This window comes from Athene cunicularia (genome assembly GCF_003259725.1).
Source record: "Athene cunicularia isolate RWA chromosome 6 unlocalized genomic scaffold, athCun1 chr6_part1, whole genome shotgun sequence".
In the NCBI taxonomy this organism is placed as follows: Eukaryota; Metazoa; Chordata; class Aves; order Strigiformes; family Strigidae; genus Athene; species Athene cunicularia.
The window spans coordinates 20,565,918-20,589,912 of NW_020799105.1; the positions used below are offsets into that span (position 1 = coordinate 20,565,918).

The window sequence follows — 23,995 nt, forward strand, 5'->3', positions numbered from 1 at the left end:
GTCATGTTTTTGTCTCCTGTTTCAGATTTTTAATTTTTGTTGCTTTGTCTATGTACACTGGGGGACTTTTATGGTCCGTTTTAAAGATCCTTGAAGACGTGGTATATTTTCTTTCATTTTATGATGTGTTTAATCATGAAGGACACGTAAGCTTTGTAATCCTTCTGGCTTTATGAGGACCAACAGAGTTTTGGTAGTAGCTGATAATGTTACTGAACATTTTGACTACATACACTAACTGGTGTGAACCTCTCACAATATCTCTAGTGATCTTTTTGTTTTTGCAGATGATTCTGCAGATGTTGGTGAAGAGGACAGCTTCTTGGGTCAGACTTCTGCCAGCCCCAATCCACCACAGACTTTCAACTACTTCTCTCAAGTACCTAGTAGCAGCGATCCATTCGGAAGCATTGGGCAGCCACCCTTAACAACTGTTGCACCGCCTGTTGGAGCCCCGGCCTTCTCCAGGCCTCCAACTTCACTTCCACTTGGGTCTGGGTCACAGGATGGGCAAAATGCCTTTTCACCGCACATTCCAAAGTCCCAGTCCTCTTACGGTGCACCACCTACTTCTCAGGTGGGAGTCGCGGCTTATCCGACTCCTCAGCAGAGCTGTCCTCCGCCTGCAAATGCGTCTACTCTTCCCCAAGGAGCATCTCAGCAGGGGTATAACCCTTATCGACACACCACCCTGAGCAGCAGAGCGAACCCATACCTTACTCCGCCACAGCTGCAGCAGAGTCATGCATCTCCTCACCCACCATCCTCTGTGCCGCCTGTCCAGATGTATCAGACCCCTCCGGGGTCGTTGACACAGGTATATAAATTATTCCCAATGTCCTGGTACCAGAACACAACAATTGAAGTCACTTTCCTCTTTGACTTGAATGTTTTCTCTTCTGAAGATTTTTCTCTTTCCCCCCAAAAAAAACGGAAGTCTTGAATTGTTTCTGATAGCAAAATCTTTTCACTAGAACTAGCCTGGAACTGTTGCTTTAGCAGAACTTCCTGATCTTTGAAATGAGTTTACCCTGAGGCTGTAACTACATGCAGCCTCTGGCATCAGAAACAAAGCCAGGTTGTGAAGTCCTGTTGCTCTTTTCTGGCTGTTACTGAGTTTGCCATTTCAGCTGTGCTGCTGCATTGTTTGTGCCTCTGCTGTAAATCAGGTCATTCAGCCATTTGCAAGATATGGGCTAAAAATCTCTTTCCAAGCTGTTTTTACTGGCAAAGCCAGCACTTTTTGAAATTATGATCTAAGTCACATAAATTGTCAGCAAACCCTCTGAAATGCAACAGTTGAGATTTTGTGTGATATAAACCATTAATCTCCATTCTTTTTTACCTTCACAAAAGCATTATTAAAATAATGTGAACGTGTTAGTAATAACCTGACAAGTTTTCCTTGAAAACAACAAAAATTGGTTTTATTTTGCCAGAGCTATTGCTATATTGCTGCTATTGTGAATAAAGAATAGAAAAATTATATGACAGAAAATATAGCAAAGGCAGTAGAACCTAAACAATCTTGAGTTTTAGATTAAATAATTTCAAAACTCTGTTTGCTTGATTTTATATATTATACAATGTATTAGTTTGGGTTTTTTTTTAAATGTTGCTACTGCTGACATCGCTTGCTTTTAGTAGAACTAACTGGGATCGTTGTATGAAATCTACTTTATGTATGCTATAGTCCCTTTCAAAAATCAGTTACTTTTCTTGCATTGCTGAGGTGACGAGTGAGTTTGAAATCTGCCTGTTCTGATCACTTTGCGGGAAGAGAGCTATTTCTAAAGTGGCCTCTTGTTACAATTGAGGAGTCTTTATGCAAAAATGTAATTATGTATAAATGAATAATGAGAAGAATGCATTTTTATTGTCATGTCAAATTTGGTGGCAGTAAGAAATAAGCTTAGCCTAAGTCTTAAAATTTAAGAGACTGTTTTAAATCTTACTGGTTTTTAGGTAATCAAAGTGCTAGACCACAACAGTTTTGAACAGTATTTGTGGGAATGAAATTCACATCCTTTCTCAATTTGGAAAGTTGTAAGTTTTCAAAAACATGATGAGGTGGACAACTTGTCTATACCATTTTTAGAATAAAAGATAATGTTCTTGGGGAGGAAAAAACATTGGAAATAAAGGCCCAGAATGTTCTCTGTAGCGAAGTATAGATCAGTTGTATAAAAACTATGTGAGATTGAGGTGATAAGCCTGTATGTATTTTCAGTTTCCACCGTCTCAGTCACAGCTCCGAGCTCCCCGGCCTGCAGGTCCGCTGGTTCAGGCACCTCCTGTTTTGCTGCAGAACCAATATGAGCCAGTTCAGCCGCACTGGTTCTACTGTAAGGAGGTAGAGGACAAGCAAATATGGATGCCATTTAGCATTCTGGATTCTGCAAAACTAGAGGAAGTCTATAATTCTGGTAAGTTATATCTTACTCAGAGGAGAACAGAAGGACTAGAAGGAAGATACTAGAGTAATGCCACTCACATATTGAGAGTGTGATATGACAGTAATAAATAATGCTAATACATATCTCAAAGATGTATTTTGTGCCATTTAATTTATTTCACTTACATTATCTGTGGCTTGATGCTGTCAATGTGAAGATGTACATCCCTGTTAGATATCACATTTCACATAGAACTAGTTATCTGTGTCTTGGTTTGCCTTTTTGTTAAACTGTCAGCTCTGGATTCAGTATTTATATGTGGGAGTTGTTCAAAGCTTCTTTTGTTGTGCACAGAGCATTTAGAAGCATTTTAGGAGCAACATCACTGCCTGTTTTTATGAAGCTTCTTATTCGTGGTATAACTATCTGTCTTAGTGGCCTAATATTTATCACAGAAGTGGTTGAGGCTGGGCTGAGAGAGAAGATTGTATGTGTTAGTATTGTAAACAGGACTGATTTTTGTGTCCTAGTCCAGCCTGATCCTGAGAGTGTGGTTCTGAGCACTGACGGGGGACGCTATGATGTATACCTGTATGACAGAATAAGGAAAGCTGTCTACTGGGAAGAAGAGCCTTCTGAAGTGAGACGATGCATGTGGTTTTATAAGGGAGACAAGGATAGCCGGTTTATTCCTTACACTGAGGATTTTAGTGATAAGCTAGAGGTTAGTATTACTTTTACATAAACTTCACAAAGAACTAGATAGATCCTTGTATTTATGACCTTGGAAGTAGTTCTTTGTTTCATTAAAATGATTTTCACAATGCACTTTCTGGAACATAAGTAAGAAAATAGTGGAAAGGGGTGTCGTTAGAAGGCCGCATTGCTCATGCGTAGGTCCTGCACCGCTATGACCTAAAATCAGTTTGTCTAATGCTTCAGGTTGACACTTTTATATAAATAAAGCTATGTAAACTATAGCCTTAACATAACAAAATGATGCACAAAGCCAAAAAATATTTTGTCTGAGAAGTCATACTGATTTTGTGTAACTTGTTTGTTGTTTCAGGCAGAATATAAAAGGGCTGTAACTACGAATCAATGGCACCGGCGACTTGAATTTCCAAATGGGGAGACAATTGTTATGCATAATCCCAAGGTAACAGATTTTGAAGAACTCATTAGGGGTGAATGAGCAGATGGGTGTAAGCATAAATTGAATGTAGTCTTAGTCTTGCTTGAAACTACTTATTGATTGTTTTGGATATGCGTGCATTAAATATAATAAACTTCATAGAACGTTGCTTGCTTCTGTGTCCTGTCTCATGATTAAAAGACAATGCTTTCTGGAACCTAAGGAGAGCAAGGGTTTATGGAATAAATATTTCAACTAAGTGTAACTGACAGCAAATGGGAGGCAATTTGAATTAGTTTAACCTCAGACAGTCTGTACCAAATGAAAGGTAGTTTAAACAGAGCTTTCATGTGGAGAAGAGCATTAATCTAGCTATACAGTAATTAGTTTGTGTATCTAAGCCATGAGACGACTTCCACTGCAGCTATTTTTAGGCCATGAGAGAGTACAGCAAAAGAACCTTTTAAAAGTTATTCTAAATACTCTGCTAACATTCTTATGTGAGTAAAACATGGACTTCAGCCTTATTGACCAGTGCTGTTAACTGTTTGCTTATCACAGATGCAGTGATTAATAAATAAATAAAATAATCCAAGGGCCAGAGAGGATCATGGTTACTCCTACTTTAAGCACTTTAAGGTGGATTTAAGGAGTTCTGTTCAGTAAAAATCTAGAGAAGGAGCACTTAAACCTCTTGGTGTCATAAATACGAGTTCAGACTATACTGAGTCAGTGTAAGTCTTACAAACAGCCATATTACTGTATTCCTCACTTTCTAGGGTTTCTGGGCTACTTTGAACTTTGTTGTCCTTCCCTGAAAAGCACTGCACTTTTTTCTTTTATTTTCTTTTTTTTTCCTTATGATAGAGTAATTGTAAATAGGGATACTGTTCAGTTTCCTCAGTTATCTGCTAAGGCAGAGTGGATACTTGGGTCTGGGAAAGAGGAGCTTGAATAATGCTTGTCTGAGGCATTAAAATTGTTAAGAATCACTGAGCATACCAGCTTCTTCAACTAGTGGTACTAGTTTAAGTCATCTGGTTGCTTTCTACACTAATGAGAATTACTGTGTTATTTTGGAGTCTCGTTTTAGTGAAGTTTTTTTTTTTTTTTTTTTTCATATATGGTAACTGAAGAAAACAGTTGAGTCTCATGCAAGGTAAAGCCATCAAACAAAGTGTGTTAAACCATGCAGTGCTTTCAGAATAATAGTATAAATCATAAGTTGTTTTGTGTTCATAATTGGAGAATTTTTTTTATTTTTTTTTTTTCAGGTCATAGTTCAGTTCCAACCCTCTGCCACACCGGATGAATGGGGCACGACTCAAGATGGTCAGGCAAGGCCAAGGGTAGTAAAACGTGGAATTGATGATGACCATGATGAAATTCCTGATGGTATGTGATTACTGTATGTGGGTCTGGAGCTTGAGCAGTCAGCTTGGTTCTGCCCAAACATTGGACAATAGTGACAATGCACTGTTCATGCCTAGAGTCCAAAGATTAAAGTTAACCTCTTTCAAGAATCTTAAATTAAGGAATATCTGGTTTGGGGTTTTTTTTTTGTAATCAGAGGAGTCCTGTGGGCTATATTATGTCCCGAGCCATGTTATGTAATAGGTTTTATAAAGCAAGTATATCTTAAAGTTGTTTGACTGCACTTCACCAGTGCAGTACATATTGATACTTTGAATTGTTTCTTTTTTTTTCTACAGGAGAAATGTCCCAAATTGACCATCTAGTATTTATGGTTCATGGCATAGGGCCTGTGTGCGACTTGAGATTTAGAAGCATTGTTGAATGTGGTAAGTTTTTGCTTGTTTAATGAACAGTTGTATTCTTAACTGTTTAAACGTTGGTCTCTATATCTTCTATTCAGATAAGCAGGTCTTAAAAAAAAAAAAAAGTCTCTAATGTTAAGAAGTTCTATTTCTAGTAGAATTTCTTTATTTTCCAAAAGTAGAATCTGTATTTTGTCAGACTTACAGCTTTAACTGTTAGTATTCAGTGTTAGACTTAGAGAGTGGTTTGGGTTTCAGGGTGTGTGGGGTGGGGTTTTTTGTGTGTGTAGTGGGTGGTGTATGTATTTGCTTTGTGTGGTTTATGTGTGTGGTGGTGTTTTGTGTGGGGTGTTTTTTTTGTTTGCTTTTGTGTTTTTTTATTTTTTTTTAAATACAGTACAGTACAACTGAGTAAATTAAGAAGGCCATGTCTGGTCATGGAGTAAAAATGCATTCATTCATTCATTCATTGTGACATAAATAGAAGCTTGCTAGAAAATCCACTTTAAAAAAAATCTATTTTCTTACAGTTAGAGGAGTAATACTTGAAAAGATTTTTCTACTTTGCAGTTTCCTTCATTTGTATTCTGACTATGTCTGAAATTGAAGGGGGGGAAAAAAAAGGAGAATATTTGTAATTGTGTCTTACTTGACTGTTGCTACTATCAGATTTTTATTGCTGCTCTTCTTTACAGTTGATGATTTTAGAACTGTTTCTCTGAAGTTGTTGCAGACTCACTTTAAGAAATCTTTAGAGGAACATAAAGTGAGCAGGGTGGAATTTCTCCCAGTTCACTGGCATAGTTCTCTGCACGGAGATGCAACAGGTGTGGACAGGTGAGTGTATTGTTTAATGTTGAGAACTTCATACAAGCTGCATCTTAACGTTTTTTGTAAAGTGGATAAAAAGAGGAGTTAATATGTTCTTTACACTAGAAGAATGATTGGGTTACAAAAGAGAATTGATAATTTTTTAAAATTAACATTTTGATGAGGAGTATAAGAAAAACTGGAAATGTATGTGGAGTATTTTCTTGTTTATTTTCATGACCCTGAGTAACAGGATATTTACACACACGCTTTTTCAGTACCGCATTTTCATGAAATGGCTAATGCATTGATACATGATGATGAGTCAGTGTGTAGAGATAGCGATTGAAGTATGAGGTGGTGAGCATGGAGATGAATTGTCCAGCAGCAGATATGTACAATTTAGAGTGGAAAGTTTTCTCTCCTGTACCTTCCTGCAGTCTGAGTCTGACACTAGGAGATGTCAGTGTCCCCTTTCTGAGGAAGGCATTGAGCCTTCTGTCCAGGCCTAGAGTAGTATCTGAATTATGATGAGTCAGTTGAGCTAAAATTGTTGGGTTTTTTTGAAACAAAGTATCTATATTTGGGTAGGAGTGTAACAGCATTTTAAAATCTGTTTTAGAATCACTTCTTGGTGCCTATCCCTTTGATGTTTTTTGACATTTCAAGCTGCTTTTTCTTACTCAAAGGTGGGGAAGTAGAGGTTGTGAGGGTAGCAGTCTGTACACTTAGAACATGTACTGGTGTACTCCAGACTGTTCTAGCTCAGTCGAGTCATACTGCTTTCCTAGAGTCTCAGTCTTTTATTCCCATGTGAACACTGCATTATCGTGAGGAAGGATCCTTTTCTGTTAATCAGACCAGGCAATGCTGACTAAGGCAGTGTCAGTTTTCTAGCAATTCTATTGCAGCTGTCTTAACTCCCAGCAGGCAGATGGTGATGCCAAGCTTTCTTCAAAAAGAGAGTATTATGTTGCCTGTTAGTTCAATTTCACCTTCAGTTTTTATATGTGAGTTCTTTTTCTCTTCCACTTTGTCTGATCTGCTCACAAAATTATATGAGAGCAGTGTTGGAACAGAGAAGAGATTATTTCAGGCTTCCCTTCAGCCCAGAGAGAAAAAAGGGAGCTCTATATTTCAAATATGTACAGTCAGTATGTATGAATATGCAATGAGGCCAGAAGGCTATACGTTTCTTTTTTTTTAATGTCTGTAGAGACCGCATCTGTAGTATTTACCTTGCAGTTCTACCACCCGTCATTTCAGTAGTTAATGAAGTTCTTATCTGCATTTCTTTAAAAACATTCATGCTTCTAATGATTTTGTCTTACCAGGAACATAAAAAAAATCACTTTGCCGAGCATTGGACGCCTGCGCCACTTCACCAATGAAACACTCCTTGACGTACTGTTCTACAACAGCCCCACCTACTGTCAGACCATTGTGGATAAAGTGGGGTTGGAAATGAATCGTTTGCATGCACTTTTCATGAGTCGCAACCCAGACTTCAAAGGAGGAGTCTCTGTGGCTGGGCACAGTTTAGGTAATTATCTAAGGAACTGATCTGGGATGAAACCAGCATTCCTCTGCTAAGGGAAATGGAACCTTCGTTAAGCATAAGGCTAAAATTAGCTGATAGGGCATGGCTGTCTTTCAGAATACAGCTAAGTCAAACACCTCTCAATAACAAAGTCTAAAAAGGTTTGAGAGAAGGTTTGTATTTCGTGGATGTGTGCATTCTCCCTTCTCCCCCGTTAGTTTTGTTCATGAAGGCTTGGTGTCTAATTTGTGTTTGAAAGTTGACAGGTTATCTGGTGTCTTGTTAGGTGGGTAACTTCTGTGTCTCAGAACCTCCACTTAGTAAAAGTAAGATCATTTTTTGGAATGTACAATAAGTGTTATAACGACATATGACATACTGATTTGGACTGGAACTTTTCCTTCAGTTTGGCAAGCAGCCTAAGATGGTTGAGGAAAGACAGTTTAGTCGTGGCAACGACATAAAGTATGAACGGGGGGGGAGAAAAGGTTTGCTTTTTGCTGAGAGTGACTGTGTTCAAGTTAGTATGTGGGTGTTTTAGTTTTAATTCAGCCATCTTTTTGTGATCAATCTATATGTTGCTATTGCATATAAATCTGGCTTGGGACTTAGGGACAGGAAAATCTGACATTTTTCCCAAGGCAGTTTTAATTCTTATTTCCAGGTTCCTTAATTCTATTTGACATACTCTCTAACCAGAAGGACTTGGCTTCATCAGTAAGTAGTGGACCGTTCTCTGGTGTTAATGGGACTGTAAAGGACGTGGCTGTTCATGATAAACAGGTAATTTGCATGCTAGGCTTTCCTGGCAAATAGGCCTGATATTTTCAGTAGCTTTTTCTTAAGTTTTCAGAATTAATTAGCTGAAACACAGTTGTGGGTTTTAATAGTACGTTTTAACATGTTAATGGAGAAATGCAGTTCTGTAAGTATTGTCAGTTCTCAGGACAAACTGTTTGCATCTCTCTCAAGTTCCAAGTAGGCCAGTGATGTGACTTGATCATGAACATCAGCTTTGACCCTTTTGGACACGTAACTTGGTCTTACACTGACTGAATGGTGGGGGAGATGCGTAAGAGGGAAAGCATATCTCTGTGTTCAGGCTAGAAACAGTGACCAGCTGTTTGATTGAAAAGAAATGTTTCTTGAGCTTTCCAACACTCAAAAATATTTTGCCTCTCAGTAATTTTGCTGGTCTATTACGAGTGGAAAATCTGTATTCTGCTTTACTAAAAATGGGCATAAATTTACAAAGCTTATATAATAATGTTTTTAAGTGAAAGTAAGTAAACTCGGTTTTACTTGCTGCATATTGGCTTTTCGCTGTTAGATGATGTGATTCCGTTTCTGTGCTATTTTAAGATGACTGAAGATACCAGTTCCTTGGGCTCCTCAATTACTACTTCTGGTGATGACCTTTGTGAGCCTGAAGCAGATGATGATGTTCCTACTTTGCAGAAGACTCTGGAAATGCTTAGCTTGTCGGAGTATGCAAGCACATTTGAAAAGGAGCGAATTGACATGGAATCTCTGGTACAATAACGTTCATTTGACTTATGGGGATTTCCCAGGTTTATGGAGGTTTATGTTTGGTGGTGGGGTTTTTTGTTTGTTTTTTTCTTTTCTTTATGGGGTTAGTGTACCGAGGCATGAAAGCAGTCGCAAAGGTAAGGTAATTAATGCATGATGTGAAGACTAAATATTATGTGACTCTCTTTTCTTCTTGGTGTGGTGTATCCCTCCCCAGTTACATTAAGGCACTTTGTATCATGTCTTTTTAAATTTTTGTAATTTCTGTAGCTTTATAAAATGTCTTATCTAATTCATGTCATTGCTAATAAGTATATATGTCATTAGAAAAGTTACAGAGTACGCTTTGATGTGTGTATGTGGTGTTTGTTTTTTGTTTATTTTTAGCTCATGTGCACAGTTGATGATCTGAAGGAAATGGGGATACCTCTTGGACCAAGAAAGAAAATAGCTAATTTTGTAAAAGATAGAGCAGCCAAGCAGGTAAATATGTTTTTCAGGAATGAAATAAAAAGTTGTTAAACAAATGTAACTGTCTGTCTTGCTGAGGAGTAACTCCTGTTCTTTAGCACACTTGTTAACATCATGGATATATTAAAGGAATTTTGACAACTGTGAAATAAACCTTTTTATTCCTGATTTTGAAACTTTTCTCAAAAGGAACAGAAGAAAACACTAGCAGAAAAGAAAGCAGTGCTGGCTGCCACACTCCAAACTCAAGAAGATGCCCAGAAGGCAAAAGAGACAGTTACTTCTGTCTCCCCTTCAGAGTCTGGGCAGCTGCACTCAAAGAGGAGGCTTCCAGTTGGTGCATCTGTTTCTTCTGTGAACATTGACTATGAGTATTTTGAAATTGGAACTGGTCAGGTGAGACTACATAGATTTAAATGATTCATTTGGAACAGTGCTGTCCTTCTGCTTGGTTTTGGTATTTTGTAAATGTTGATGGCTTTGTGCTACTTCTCTTGACTGTTGTGCAAAAGTTGTGTTTACATAGAACTTTACCCTTTGGCAGGAGGGAGGGAGGGAGGGCTGGGAGAGTGGGTTAGATTACTGAAAAACAACCCCCCCTATAATAAGGATGCCATGACAATTCATTTTTTTTCTTTCAGCCATGAGTTCCAGAAGCAGAACTGTGTGAATGACATAATATTGAATGGGTCTGTGGCTTTACAGTTAACATGGGAGCCTAAATTGACCCATTTATATTTAAGTTTTACCTAAAATTTAACTTAAAACCAAACCTCAAAGACTTCCTATTTTAAATATAATTTTTTAAATAATTTTGAATTTTTTTAAAAAAGGTTTTAATATTACAGTATTAATATGTACTAGCATGTACTAGTACTATGGTATTAGTATGGAAGAGTGCAATGCAGCTGAAGCTTTCTGAAAGTACTGTGAGCATGTCGTTGATTTAATACACAACTTGTTTCTCCTTCCTAGCTAAGCATTATATGAACTAGCTGGCAGTTCTGAGAGATCACGTATCTGATTTCTGTCTGGTAGGTTTCTGTGGCTTACAGTGCATTGGACTTTGAACCAGATATTTTCTTTGCTCTTGGTTCTCCTATTGGTGTGTTCCTTACTGTGAGGGGTGTGGAGAAGATAGATGAAAACTACAGACTTCCTACCTGCAAGGGATTCTTCAATATCTATCATCCAGTGAGTAAGCAGTACTTTTGAGATTTGATTTTAAGTTGATGCATATGCAATGCAGAATAGTTTTAACCTTTGAGCATTACAACTCCTGTTCCCCTATATACATTTCCCAAAACATTTAAAAAAAAAAACATATTTCAAATATTTGTGGTCCTTATTGCAAAAGTAAAGTACAGCTGGCTATAGGTTCCATACCTACCATTCTAGGTACTGTGCTGCTCTTCCACTGTAGTGTTTCCTCTTTAGAATCTCTGTCTGTCTGGAGGAGAACAAGACCTAATTAGTTAATAAACCTGCTTAATCTTAAGATTAAACTGGTCATGAACTGAGTTTCTGTAAACTGAAATAGAATAGAATTAAAAATGGGTCTCTATTAATCATAAGTAGTGATTTTTATTTTTTTTTTCACTGAAATGTGATAACAAGAATAATTTCTAATACAACTAAATGTCAGTGTGTTGTTTCTTAACAGCTTGATCCAGTAGCTTACAGGTTAGAACCGATGATCATTGAAGACATCGATTTAAAGCCAGTTCTCATTCCACATCATAAAGGCAGAAAAAGACTTCATCTGGGTAAAAATAAAACTTATTTCATACATGGACCTCATTCCTAACTTACTCATTTGATGCATTACAATATTGTAAAATTCCAAGAGACTAATGAGTGCTCCTGGATATCTGACTCCATGCTTTTTCTGAACATCAGAAGGGATTCCTCCCAGCCCCGTAGGCTGGGCATTCATAAATGTATTCAGATGTAGTAATTGTAATTCCTCAGATTTGAGCTTTTAATTACCCAAGTTCCATTTTAAAATTATCGTACATCGCTTGTTCACCTCAATTTCTAAGATGATGTGAAACAGAAACTAAATTTACTGGTTTCTTTTACCTTGTCCCTAATGACTTCTCTTTTTTTCTTTCTTTCTTAGAGTTGAAAGACTCTCTCTCTCGTATGGGATCTGATCTAAAACAGGGTTTTATTAGCTCTTTGAAGAGTGCCTGGCAGACTCTTAACGAATTTGCACGTGCTCATACATCTTCAACTCAGCTACAAGCAGAACTGGAGAAAGTAGCTAACCAAATTAAAGAGGAAGAAGAGAAACAAGTGGTAGAAGGTATGTGGACACATCATTATTTTTCTTACAACTTATCGATCTCAAATTAGTGGAAACTTGAGTAACCCAGTGATTGCTTGCTATTGATTTTCCTGACCCTGTTAAGGACGCCTCTGTGCTTTTGGAGTATTAATGTTAAGTGTAATATCTACTGCTGCATTTTTTTGGTCTTTTAGGAAAGGAAAAATTAACAGCTTCTACTGAAGGATATTTTAGGTTTGACTTTGTGTAACCTTTCAAATTTCTGTTGGAAGTGCAGGTTTCTAAATCAGTTGTGTTTTTCTTTCAGGGCAAATTAATACAAATATTTTTAAAATTTACTGTCTTCAGTAGTGTTCTGCTGAGCTTTTGGCATGAGCTCAGAAGCATTTAAGTATATGCTCTAACAGAAAAAAGTGCTGTTGAGGAAAATAAACTTAAGTCAGATATAAATATTACCTCTAACAATACCATGGGCAGGCTTTCCACTTGTGGAAAACTAAACACCTCTTGGTGTTTAGTAATGCTGACTTTGATTATACTTACAAAATAAAAACATTCCTCCTAGTTTAAATTGAGGATAGTGATTAACTCTGTGCAAGGGGGATGTAAAAACATATTATTTCAGGTCATTTGCTTGTAGAATGACTGGATCTGTCTATGTATAAACAGTGGGTTTTGTTTTTAAAATTGCTCAGCTACTACTTTGTGAGCTATTCTTCAAACAAACTCTGTTTAAACTGTCAAAAATAAGCCTATAGTTCCAGTAACCTTTCTGAATTAGGTAGTGGCGTGCTAGTCAGTCGAGGCTTTTAATGTCTTACCGCAAGCACTTGGAAATTATCACAGGGGAAATGGGTGATATTTATTGATTATAGTCAAGCGGGCTATACTTGAAAATAGTGTCAATCTTGAACTCTTTAATTTTAGCTGAAAAGATCTCTGAAAGTCCAGACCCTCCAAAAGATGAAGATTTTCTGGTGAAGGTTGGAATGCTGAATGGAGGACGTCGTATTGACTATGTTCTACAAGAAAAACCAATAGAAAGCTTCAATGAATACCTTTTTGCTTTACAGAGTCATTTGTGCTATTGGTAAGAGGAATTATTTATGATTCTATAAATAGTGCTTTCCTGATATAACTGTATATCTTTAAATGTTGGTAATGACATGTCTACCATTTATCTTACTCCTATTGTCTGTTATTTACCTGTGACTGATATGATAATAGCTAGAATCATGTTTCCTGTCATGAACATTTTTATAATGAAAAATCAAGTGATCTCCATTGCAAATCATGCCCTCGTGTTTCACTTCAAGAACATTTTGACAAAAATAGCTGGGTTTATATATCCAGATCTATTGTTTTAGGCTGCTGATGATTTGACAAGTTAAACATTGCAAAGGACCAACCAATTATAAAGCTACCAGAGTAGGAGTTGTTCCAGTGGTCGATGTGTATGCATATGACTTAGGAGACCAGAGTTTTCTGGGTCTTTGTAATCTTTGCCATGTTTGGAAAGATGACCGCTGAGTTGGATGCAAGGTCCTTGCCACTTAATTCTGAAGTGGCCTCTCGTTTGGAAAGATGCCTTCCCACACAGGCATACTTGAAAGATAAATTTTTTTTATACTCTGGATGGTCAAATGTTATATAATTGAAACAATTTGAGTATTAAAATAAACATCATATATGACTGCCCAGAATTGTCAGTCTCAAGGTGTTGCACCTAGATGTCACTATTAGCTAATCTCATTCCAAAATAGAATTCTGTGTTAGCACTAAGTGAACAAATCTATTGTTCTGTTATAATAAAGACATGGCATGCTGTTCTCTTGAACTTTGATACTCAAAACACACATCTTTAGCTATAATAATTTTCAGAACAAAAGGAGACGTCTATGAGCATTTTGACAAGTTTTTAAAATAAAAATATTCATGAAGGAATTGTATATAGACTACAATATAGAGTAAAACTATTAGCTCTTAATGTTGGAATGAAATGGTTAGATATTGATATTCTGCTATCAAAGATTAACAAAAAGAAAAAAAGGAAGAAAAAAGGCACAGTGGAACTTCCTGTGAATTTGGATGCTTGTGATGTACCACTTGTACAGTGGTTGCTCATATACAGAACAATTCATAGAAAAAGAAGCAGAGTTTGGTGTCATAGAGCGCAGTGCACCGTTGCCTTACCCGGATTTGGATTTACTTTTTTTAATGCTTACATGTTTTAAATGGAGATTTGTAGGAAAAGCAGTAACTATTGACCTCGTTGTCTTTAGGAGTTGTGCTCTTTTTTTCTTTGGTATGTCGTATACATTTTATTACTGTCAAAATTAAGTGCATATGAAAATATATAGGATGTAGAATGGCAGAGCAGAGGTTACCTAAACTGTATTTGACAACACAATAGCACACTTTCATATGTAAGAGGCAAGCTTGGATGTCAGTTGCTGAGCTGTGCAAAATATTCTTGGGGAGGGAGGGGTGATGAGTCTCTTGTTTTGAGTTTAGCAAGTGCCAGACAAGGGGTGCTTTACATCATTTTTGAAGGCTTTGAATTTCAATAACTAATAACTTTTAGAAGCAGGCATCATTCCAGAGGTTAAAATATGGAATCGAAAGCGTTACTTGAAGGATCTTATTAAAGTCAGGATCGCTTCTGTTGGTAAAGATCAGTAGCTGTCGGAGGAGGGATTATCAGGGCTGCAGTGCTGACGTGTGCTTGCCGGAGCGGGGCTCCTTGAGCAGTCGGGGACCGGTGGCGGTGGTGCCAATCTGCGAGTGGGGTTGAAAGAATGGGGAATTCTTTTCCACAAGGCGGCAGCCGATCATTGCCAGGTTTTTAAAAACTTGCTACCCATAGCTTTTTTGTGTTTTTTTGTTGTTCAGGTCAGGAAGATAAGCATGATGATTAATGACCCAAATAGGAGAGTGTGTTGTTTTGGTGGTGTGGTGTCGTGGTTTTGTTTTTTTTGTTTGTTTTTTTTTTTTGAGGGGGGTGGTGGGGGAAGCCTTAAATGGAATGCTCTGTGTGTAAGAGAGAAGAGAGCTTCTGTGTTGATCCTTCTGCTTGCTTGTTGCTTGTTTAATAGGGGAGACCATCAAGAAATATGGTTACTATCTCTATGCTTAATTGTGGAAAATACTTGTAGTCCCTTAACTTGCACGTTTAACTCTGTACTGGTGTTCTGTAAATGGTGTTCCTCACATTTGGAGGATCACAGTTCTCACTGTCTAAATTGCCTTTACTGTCTCCTATGTTATTTCTTTTAAAAAGCACAGGGGGCTACCCTTACCTAACAACTCCTGCAGCTTTGGAGCTTTCTTAAAATTTGCCTGTTTGTTCTTTTTTTACAATGGTTGTTACTCTTTTAAATGGATATTGTTTATGTGTGTTTAAATCACGTTATAGATGAATAAGAAAAGTCTGTTCATGTTAAATTCAGATAGCCTGAAGGTTTGATTTTGTAAACAGGAGGGAAAACAGCAAGTTCAAAACATGGCATTTGAATTATCTTAATCTTTAAATTATTTGAGAACTTTCTTACTTTTTAGTGGTAAGGAGGAGAGGAAGTCTATGGGTATCTGGTATATTCTGTTTACTAGAAAGTGCCAGCCATGGCACTTACGAGAGAAGAATTAGAATATTGCTGATAGAACTGGCAGGGCTGAGTTTTGACATCGGGCTAATAGATGCAGTGGAGCAAGTAAAGGAAGAAAGCTTTGACAAGTAGAATGTATTCTTGATGGAATATATTCAGGAGCCCATTACAGACAAAAAGTGATAGATTATTTGAGTTTTAAGCCAAATGAGCAACATTAAAGTGGATAGAGCAGGGGATTGTGAGCTGTAGCATAGTAAGTTAGGGAGGACAGAGTAGGGGGAAAACGTGGAATAAAAAAGGCAAATGCATAGGCTAGGGCTGATAGAAATAATGCAAAACAGATGAAGAATTGTAGCTTGAAGGAAGTTAGTAGTGGTAAGGACATGTTCCCAAAAGGTAAGTGCTAGGGTTATGCAAACTTTTAGAGTGCTGAATTGGTAAGAAGTGTGGGTTATGAGAACCAAAACAAGGACCCTACTAAAATAACCCATTGTTTTTTGGTTTGTTTGGTTTTTTGGTTTGGTTTTTTTTTTTTTTTTTCATTCTTTCTTCATAGGGGATCTGAAGACACTGCTTTGCTGTTTCTCAAAGAAATATACAGGACTATGAATATCAATCCTGAGCAGCCACAGCATTGATGTATAGAAACGTGAATTTGTAAGTTTGTCCTAATATAACTTATGTACTCATATATCACATTCAGCTGCAATTTAGATGTCTTTACTTTCCCTTTTTCCTCTGAAGTTTACATTATGAAGCAGGCAGCTGCAGAGTGTCACTTTGATTGCAAAAACAACTTCAAGACTTAAATGCAGGGGAAGTGTTCAAGTTCTCTCCTTCACTCCCAAAAGATACCTGATGTTAGAGGTTTTGTTATGGGATAATAATTGCCATTACATATATGTCAAAAAATGTGATCTCTCTTTATGACATTTCTCCCTCAGTTTAGTTGTTCAGTGAATGTTCAAGTATAGGAAAAGTTGCTAATATTAGATAAGGTGAAACTTCATTTACAGTGCAGTAGATTAAACACCAACAGTGTGCTGTGTTGTATCGGTTCACCAGTGGTGCACATGTATGCCACAGAAGTTGCTTGTCTCCTAAGAAGGTGTTAAATTTTGGTGTTGATAAATTACTGAATGAGACCTCTGTATATGTCAGTATTTTATTATCTTTGTGTAGTTTAAGTATTTCAGCAGAACAGGTGAAATGATATAGCATGGAAGTTGGTTCACTTTTGAAAAGAAACTAAATACACAATATAATTGTGTATCTTGGATCTGAAACGTACTTGCAGGTATTTTTATTTTAATATGTGTGTTTCCTACCTGAGGATCTGTATAATACCAGTTTGCATCACTGGATGTTGTAGAAAAGACTATATTCTCTTTTGAGAGGCAAGGAGAAAGAAATATGCACCTTGCCTTTTTGGAATCGTACAACAAGATAGTTTCTGTTGTATTTCTCCATTTTTTCAGAAGAATTGATAATGTCAAGGTACATAAATACCCAGTGTGAAGAGAAATTATTGACATTTCAGAGGAATTTTCTACATATCTTTAACTGCTACCGCACAGTTGTAGTAGTCTTTTGTAACAGAATGCTCCTTAAAAGACGCTTGATAACATCTTTTTTTTTGAAATGAAATGTCATAGCTGATCAAATGTGGTTTTTAAAGCATGGTCAAATAATCGGAAAAAGGCACTGTTTGGCTGCACAGCTCTGGCAGTGGTGTATCAGTTATCACAAAGGCTTATGCAGAGTCTCAAGTCAGGTGCAGAATTTTTTCTCTGCTTTCAGTTCTTTACAACCGTGTAGGGTAAAATCATATGAACCTTATTGCTACAGATATAACTTTCAGTCTCATTGAGAGGGGATGGGGTGTGATAACTTATCACCACAAAGATAAAAGTGGGTTTGTTGCTTAGCTTCAGCAGACATGGGATAATTCTATTTTTCTTTGAGAACTACCCAGCTGGAGGGCGGTTTAGCAGGATGTCACGCAACAAAGCGCAGTCAAGAAAGTCTGCATGATGGTAGTACCATTAGGAATTGCTTGAAACTTCTCTCAGCACTTGTTTTACTGAACAGCATTTGAGACTAGGATTCAGATCCCATAGGCTTAAATGGGAGGGCCATTACGGCCCACTGGGATGCACTTAAGGACAAGTGGTATCTTGGGAAGGCTGCACACTACAAGACTAGGATCTTTTTTACATGAGAAGAAATGTCTCTCCATATGCTGTGTAAAATATTACTGCATAAGTCTCATGGTAGGCCAAAGGAAAATTCTCCCCAAGTGTTCCAGACAGTAGTCACGTAGGGTTGGAATGTGGTGTTTCTGTTTTTTTCCTTTAAGGCCTTCAAATGTGAAGGGTGGCACTGTGAAGGTAATGGATTATCCAGCAGTGCCTATGACAGCAACATTCATCTACGTATCTAGAAGTAGATTATCTGAAGAAACAGCCTCTCTCTATTTGTGGGCTGCTCAAGGGAAAGAGTAAATGCCAAAGGTAGCTCTGGGCTCCCTTTTCATACTTCTCATGTTAATTGATTTGAATGCTGAGTCCTGACCACTTCCCTGCTTTGATGTGCAGAGCTGCCTCTTGCTGTCCAGTTTAATTTCATGGTGTCTTCTGCCAGCAGAGGGAAAGACAGGATCTACTAGCCTGCTTGCTTCTTCTCGGGTGTCATTGGCCAGTGCAGATCCCTTTAACTTCTTGGGGACTGTGATAATTTTGGAGCAGATAAAAATGTAGCAGAGAGGCAAGCTAAAGGAGGAGCTGGATGTTCAGTTTTACCTCTGGTCTGAATTACCTGATTGTTTTCTTTTGGGGAGAGGGAGGGAGTTGGCCAGACAGTCCCTCTTCTGCTTTTAAGAAAACCAAGGTGGCTGCTGTGCTTCATCATATGGAGGATGAATTCTGAAGCAAAGAGGAGGGTCACTGATGCACAGCAATTTACTGTAGTGTTCTGTCTTGGGAGGTTTTTTTTGACATCTACAGGTAACTTACTCTTAACTAAGTCAAGTCAGTAGCATTAACTATCTTAGCTAAAACTACTTCTGAGAAGAATTTGTTGCACTTAAAATTGGTGAGTAGCTACCAATACCTGTTTGCTTCTACTCACTACTAAGACACTACAAATGCTATTGAAACCTCTGAGTTCTACTTTTGCTTTGTATGACTGACTTGATTTAACTCTTCTCAATGGTCTTGAAGCTGTTTTCTGTGAAGCAGTGATATGGGGTTTCATGTAAACAATGTAAAGAAGTGCTTGGGACAACTTTAACACGTAAATCGGAAATTTCATTTCCTGTATCTATTTTGGTTACTTGGTTGAAAGGGAACTGAAAACACTGAGACTTTTTAAATGACTCTTGCAAATGAGAATTTTGTCCTTCTTTAGTGAAGTATAGCCACCACTAGCATCTTACTCTTTTTATTAATATTAGATTCACGGGAGTATCTTTCACTGTGCTGGCTAGAAGATTTGTTTAAGTCACTATACACTCTATATATTATTTTTACAGCTCTCTTTAGAGGGCCTTGGTGAGGGGGAGAATGCACCAGCATATTAAAGCTCAGATCTATAAACTATTGCATCTTTATTTCTATCTCTATTTAGAGTAGGATAATTTATTACTGTAAGTTAAAGAATCTAGTAGCTAATGAAAATGTACAGTGAACGAATCCTATGAGCAGTTGTTGTGAGCTCTTTCTGTTTGTAATTGTAATTGCCAATTTGTGTCCACAAAAAGTATATTTCAGGAGCTTATTGTATTAAAAAATTGATGAAAAATGTGTATGGATTTTTAGATCTTTTTGAGTCATCTTACAATTGTATGTTGGCATATTTAATTTTATTAGTACTACTGCAGGAATAGAAAACTTGATATATTTCATATTTCCCATATGTACATGTTCTGTTTTCTCTGCACAGCCATACCTATTGCTCCGACAGACCTGGTGAAAAACGCTTTGAAGAACATCTAGTATTTTCATAGTTACAGATGACAGGATAAGCGTCAGACTTTTTCTCTGCCAGTCCAGAACTTGCTGAGATTCTACCTTCTTGTGTCACTTCAAGCAAACTTAAATTTTGAGATGATCAGCATTGTCATTCAAGAGATGGATGGAATGACACGCTTTTGATCTTAAATCAGTTTAATTGTGCAGTTGCCAAGTGAAAGGTGATCGCCGAAGAGGTGGTTTTTGGCACACAAATGATTACTTCTCTCCTTCAGCTGTCCCGTCTCAGCTGACTGTCAAACATGCTTTGCCTATCAAGGTAGCATGTCCTTATTAAAAAAGACTTGTTGAGAAACAGCAATAATCTGCTTTTCTTGACGCATTTGTTGGTCCACCTTTTAAAAATAAAATGTGAACTGTAGTTATAACCGTCTTTAATACAGATTGCACAAACCAGTTCATATTTACTAAATATTAGCAACCAGAATAATTTTCTTACTATTGTAAGTGTGATGGAGATTATTTTATAAAGACCTTTTTAAGCCTCTGTTAAGAGTTTTATGGTGGAGTTTTTTAAGTAAAAATGAACCTTTGACTTTGAAAATGTTAGAAGTTTGTTACAGCTAGTTCAGTGTTCACATCTCCTGAAATGAATAACAATTTAAAATAACATTTTGGTCTGGTAATTAAGGTAATTTTAGTGAAACTTGACTGCAGTTATGAGAACTAAAATACTTACCTTGATCTTGCAATTTAATATCTCAAAACAGTTAATGTAAATAGAGGAATCTGAAGCTTACGGCTGCTAGATGATAATCTAGGTCCATACCTACAATCCAGACTCCATTTTCATGTAATGAGGTTGAGATGATTTGGGTAGTATGAAATCCTTTGAACTCATGTCTCTGAATACTGAGCATCTGTAGCTTTCCTCTGGCTTCAACTTACATGCAGATTGTGGCTTTTCTTAATATTAGTGACTAAACCTTACTACTGACTATTTACCTCTGTTATTGCAGTAAATGAATTTTGAAATGCAGAATTTTTTTTTTCTTGGTATATGTAAAAATACACATTATTGTGTATATATTTTGGTTATTATAATTAAAAATACCTTCCAGTGGGTCTTTACAGCAAGATTTTGTGTTTCATCACAGAAAATAGATGGGAGGAGGCCTCTGGAGAGGTTGCCTAGTCCAGCTCCCCTGCTCAAGGCAGGAGTGGCTTAGGGCCTTGCTCAAAGATGGAGATCCTTCACCTCTCTGGGCCCTATTCTAATGTTTCACTACTATGATTGCAAATTTTTTTTCTAATATACAGTTGGAATTTCCCATCTGGAGCTTGTCTGTTTCCTCTTGTCCTTCTGTGCATCTTCAAGAATAATGCCTCTGTCTTCTCTTGTGCTGTCACATTAGGTAGTAGAGGACAACAGTACAATTTTCCTGTTTGGCTGCTCCAGACTGGACACTTCCCTTGACCTCTTCTTGCACGCCATGTGCTGTGACCCTATGAGTCCTCTTGGGACTTTCCACTGGACTTGCTTTAGTTTATTGAAGCCCATCTTGTTCTGGGAAGCCAGTTTGCCAAAGAATACTTTTTATCCAAAACAAAATGTATTTGTATCTTTGTAAATTGGCCTCTGGAGACCAAGTTTTCTGAGCTTTATGATCTGCTTTGTTAGCTAGAATACAAATAATATATTAAATAAAAAATCAATAAAAATCCACAAACCACAACCACTGACCTCATTTTCATCTTAAGTACCATAGAGTGGAAGGCTCTACACTTACATTTATCAACTCTATGCAACACTGAATAGTCTGATGAATATGCTTAAATAGCTCCCATGGTGCCTTGTTCCCTTTTTTCTTTTACTGTAAAGCTGATGGCCTGTCATTCAGCCCCCTGGGAGGGAACTGCAGCACCCAGGAGCAGTAAAATTTTGTGTTGCATGGGGTGACCCTGGCTGGCAAGGAGCTTGCCTTGCAATGGAAGGATGCACAGGAGGATATTTGCAGGTGAAGGAGAATCATCTGGAGCGGAGAAATGATTCTGGGAATACATCATTAAAATCAGTCCTAGTTATATAAATAAAAGTGTGACTGCAACTACAATAACTAGCAATTCTTACACCTTGAAAGCAAAGTTAAGGAAGGAAAAATGACAGCCTAACCAATGGTTACATGAAACAGAGAAAAACTCTATAAACAAATGGAATTTAAAGAGTGAATGTGTATCTGCTACAGATGTATGTTACTTCCCCAGCAGAAATCTTCCTAGAATGCTGCAACAGCTTATTAGACAGACCATATACAGCACAGCATCTGATATGTGGTGCTATAGGTTCGCTGGGTTTTATTTATTTTGAGGTTTTTTTTTTAAATAGTAGTAGGTATTATAATCCATAATTAAATAGTGCTAATTAAACTTTAATTATGTAATCCATAAACAAAACTTCAGTGCTTTCCCTGCCATGTTTTCATCTGTGCTGGAGTGATCGTAAACATTTAAAAAAAAAAAAAGTTTTTCCAGACAAAGAGGTTTTAAAATCAAAGTATCTGTGTAGCAGGGCCTAATAGCAGTGCAAAGGAGGGGAAATAGTTCACCCTACCCCATAGTGCTGGGGATTATAACCCTTCCCTTGCCACTCGGATTCTGCCCTGCCTTGTCTTGTCATCTGGCCGTGTCACCATGAAAGTGTCCTCAGAAAAACCCCAAGTGTTCTGCTTCAGCCTTCCATCCCAGCCCTGGAGCCTCCACAGGAGAAAAGAGGTTTGAAACTGTAAATTAACTTACTGAAAAACAGATGGAGGCTGAAGAGCAGGCAGAAGTGGGGAAGGGCAGCCAGGGTGGGGCTGTGGAAGTTCTTGATTCTGTATTGTTGGTACTTGCAGCATTCCCATCAGTACTCTGAGGCGAGGGGCTCTAGGATCCCCCTGAAAAATGTAGTTCACGTCTGTTGTTAATTTTAAGCTCTTCAGTGTGAAATTGGAAGCTGAGACAGTTTCCTTAAGATGGGTTAAATGGAGAAAAAGGTCACCTATTCTCTGTCACCTATCCCTAGTGTCTTTTTAGCAATTAGGCTGTGGGCTTTGACTTATTCCAGGTTTTCATGGGAGAGATGGGTAAATCTTGGCTGTGTTCTGCAGCCCTGATCATGTGTCTACAGCTGCCGCAGGGCTCATGTGGAAATACAGACTGCAGTCAGGAGCAGTCCTGGGCTGAATGGAGTTGTGCTAATAGGCACCTGGAGGTGCTCAGGAATATGGCAACAAGAGTGATGTTGGCACCATCTGCATATCCTGAGAGCGAGCTCCGGGGGGTGTACTCTGAGGTGCTTAAAACATCCTTGAGACAGATCACCATGGAGTAGTTCATGCAGAGACAAAAGACTGCTAGTCCCTTGTAGGAGAGGAGAAAAGAATACATGACTAAGTTGCTGACAGAAGCCACTCAATAGGGTGCCCAGTAGAGGATTCATCTTGCCCCTGTGACTTTTGTAAAAACATTTTATCTCCCTTCCTACTCCTGAAAACCTGCAGTGTTATTTGGGGACAGATAGTCATCATTAAAGTCATAAGCAACAACAAGCTGTTCTAGGAAATGCTGCAGTCACAGAAAACAGGTCACCTGGGGCCATGAATGAGCTGCTCTAATGCCACCTGTGTCCTGGCCAGCAGGAGAGCCTGGCTCCCTCCTTTCAGCAGCTCAGCTTGGCTGAGCTCCTTCCATCAGTATTTTCTGCAATTAACACATCCATGCTACGTGTTCTCCAGAGGATCTTCTGAACTTGATGCTCTCTCCCTGCGCTGCTCTGACGCAGCCTTTCACTTTTGTACCAGGAGACTATCTCTGCCCCCTAATATGTTTGAAGATCTGAAGACTTCTGACAAGATACGGCGCTTCGTTTAATGCAAGTGTCAAAAATGGGATGCTTACTCTCCTTCTGTGAGGAAACTGCTGTGCTGAACGGTATGCAGTGCTTCCAGATAAGCACATATGTAACATTGTGTTGATCTTCTATCTACAAATCCGTTAAAATGCACATTTTTTGAAAATATGTTCATTGAAGGATGTAAGTTCTCTCACTTTTCCACAAGCACTTCATCCTGTAGTATTACAACATGTGTGGGAACCAAAGATTGTTGGTGAGTTCCCCAAAGCCACAGTTGCAGTGAAGGGCGCAGACAGAAAAAGTACACAGCGTACAGAATACATTGCAAAAAAAACCCTGGAAAAGTGAAAAGCTAACCGGTTTCTGCTGAAAGGTTACACCTTTCAGGATATTCCTTTCGTATGCTAATTCACGCTTTGACACAGTCCAGTTTTGCATTCAGGCCTTGTGGAAAATTACTTTTCAGGTGGAAATTTTAATGAATTAATTCCAAGGAAAAAATTAGAGCCTCTCTAAGAAAGATTCCCATTTGAGTGAAATTGAATTTTTCATTGAAAACTTATTTCTCTTG

At 37.9% G+C, this 23,995-nt stretch overlaps 1 protein-coding gene across 1 annotated transcript; it reads left to right on the forward strand.

Annotated features, from left to right (window-relative positions):
* Positions 1-289: 289 nt before the first annotated feature.
* On the forward strand, positions 290-23,995 carry SEC23IP (SEC23 interacting protein). Its single transcript, XM_026851256.1, has 18 exons — positions 290-817; positions 2,231-2,426; positions 2,927-3,120; positions 3,466-3,555; positions 4,806-4,926; positions 5,244-5,333; positions 6,005-6,146; positions 7,454-7,662; positions 8,324-8,442; positions 9,022-9,192; positions 9,577-9,672; positions 9,850-10,056; positions 10,699-10,854; positions 11,324-11,426; positions 11,783-11,968; positions 12,878-13,040; positions 16,115-16,215; positions 19,501-23,995. Exons 1-17 carry the CDS (start codon positions 785-787, stop codon positions 16,194-16,196), a joined length of 2,358 nt encoding a protein of 785 aa, XP_026707057.1. The 5' UTR covers positions 290-784; the 3' UTR covers positions 16,197-16,215; positions 19,501-23,995.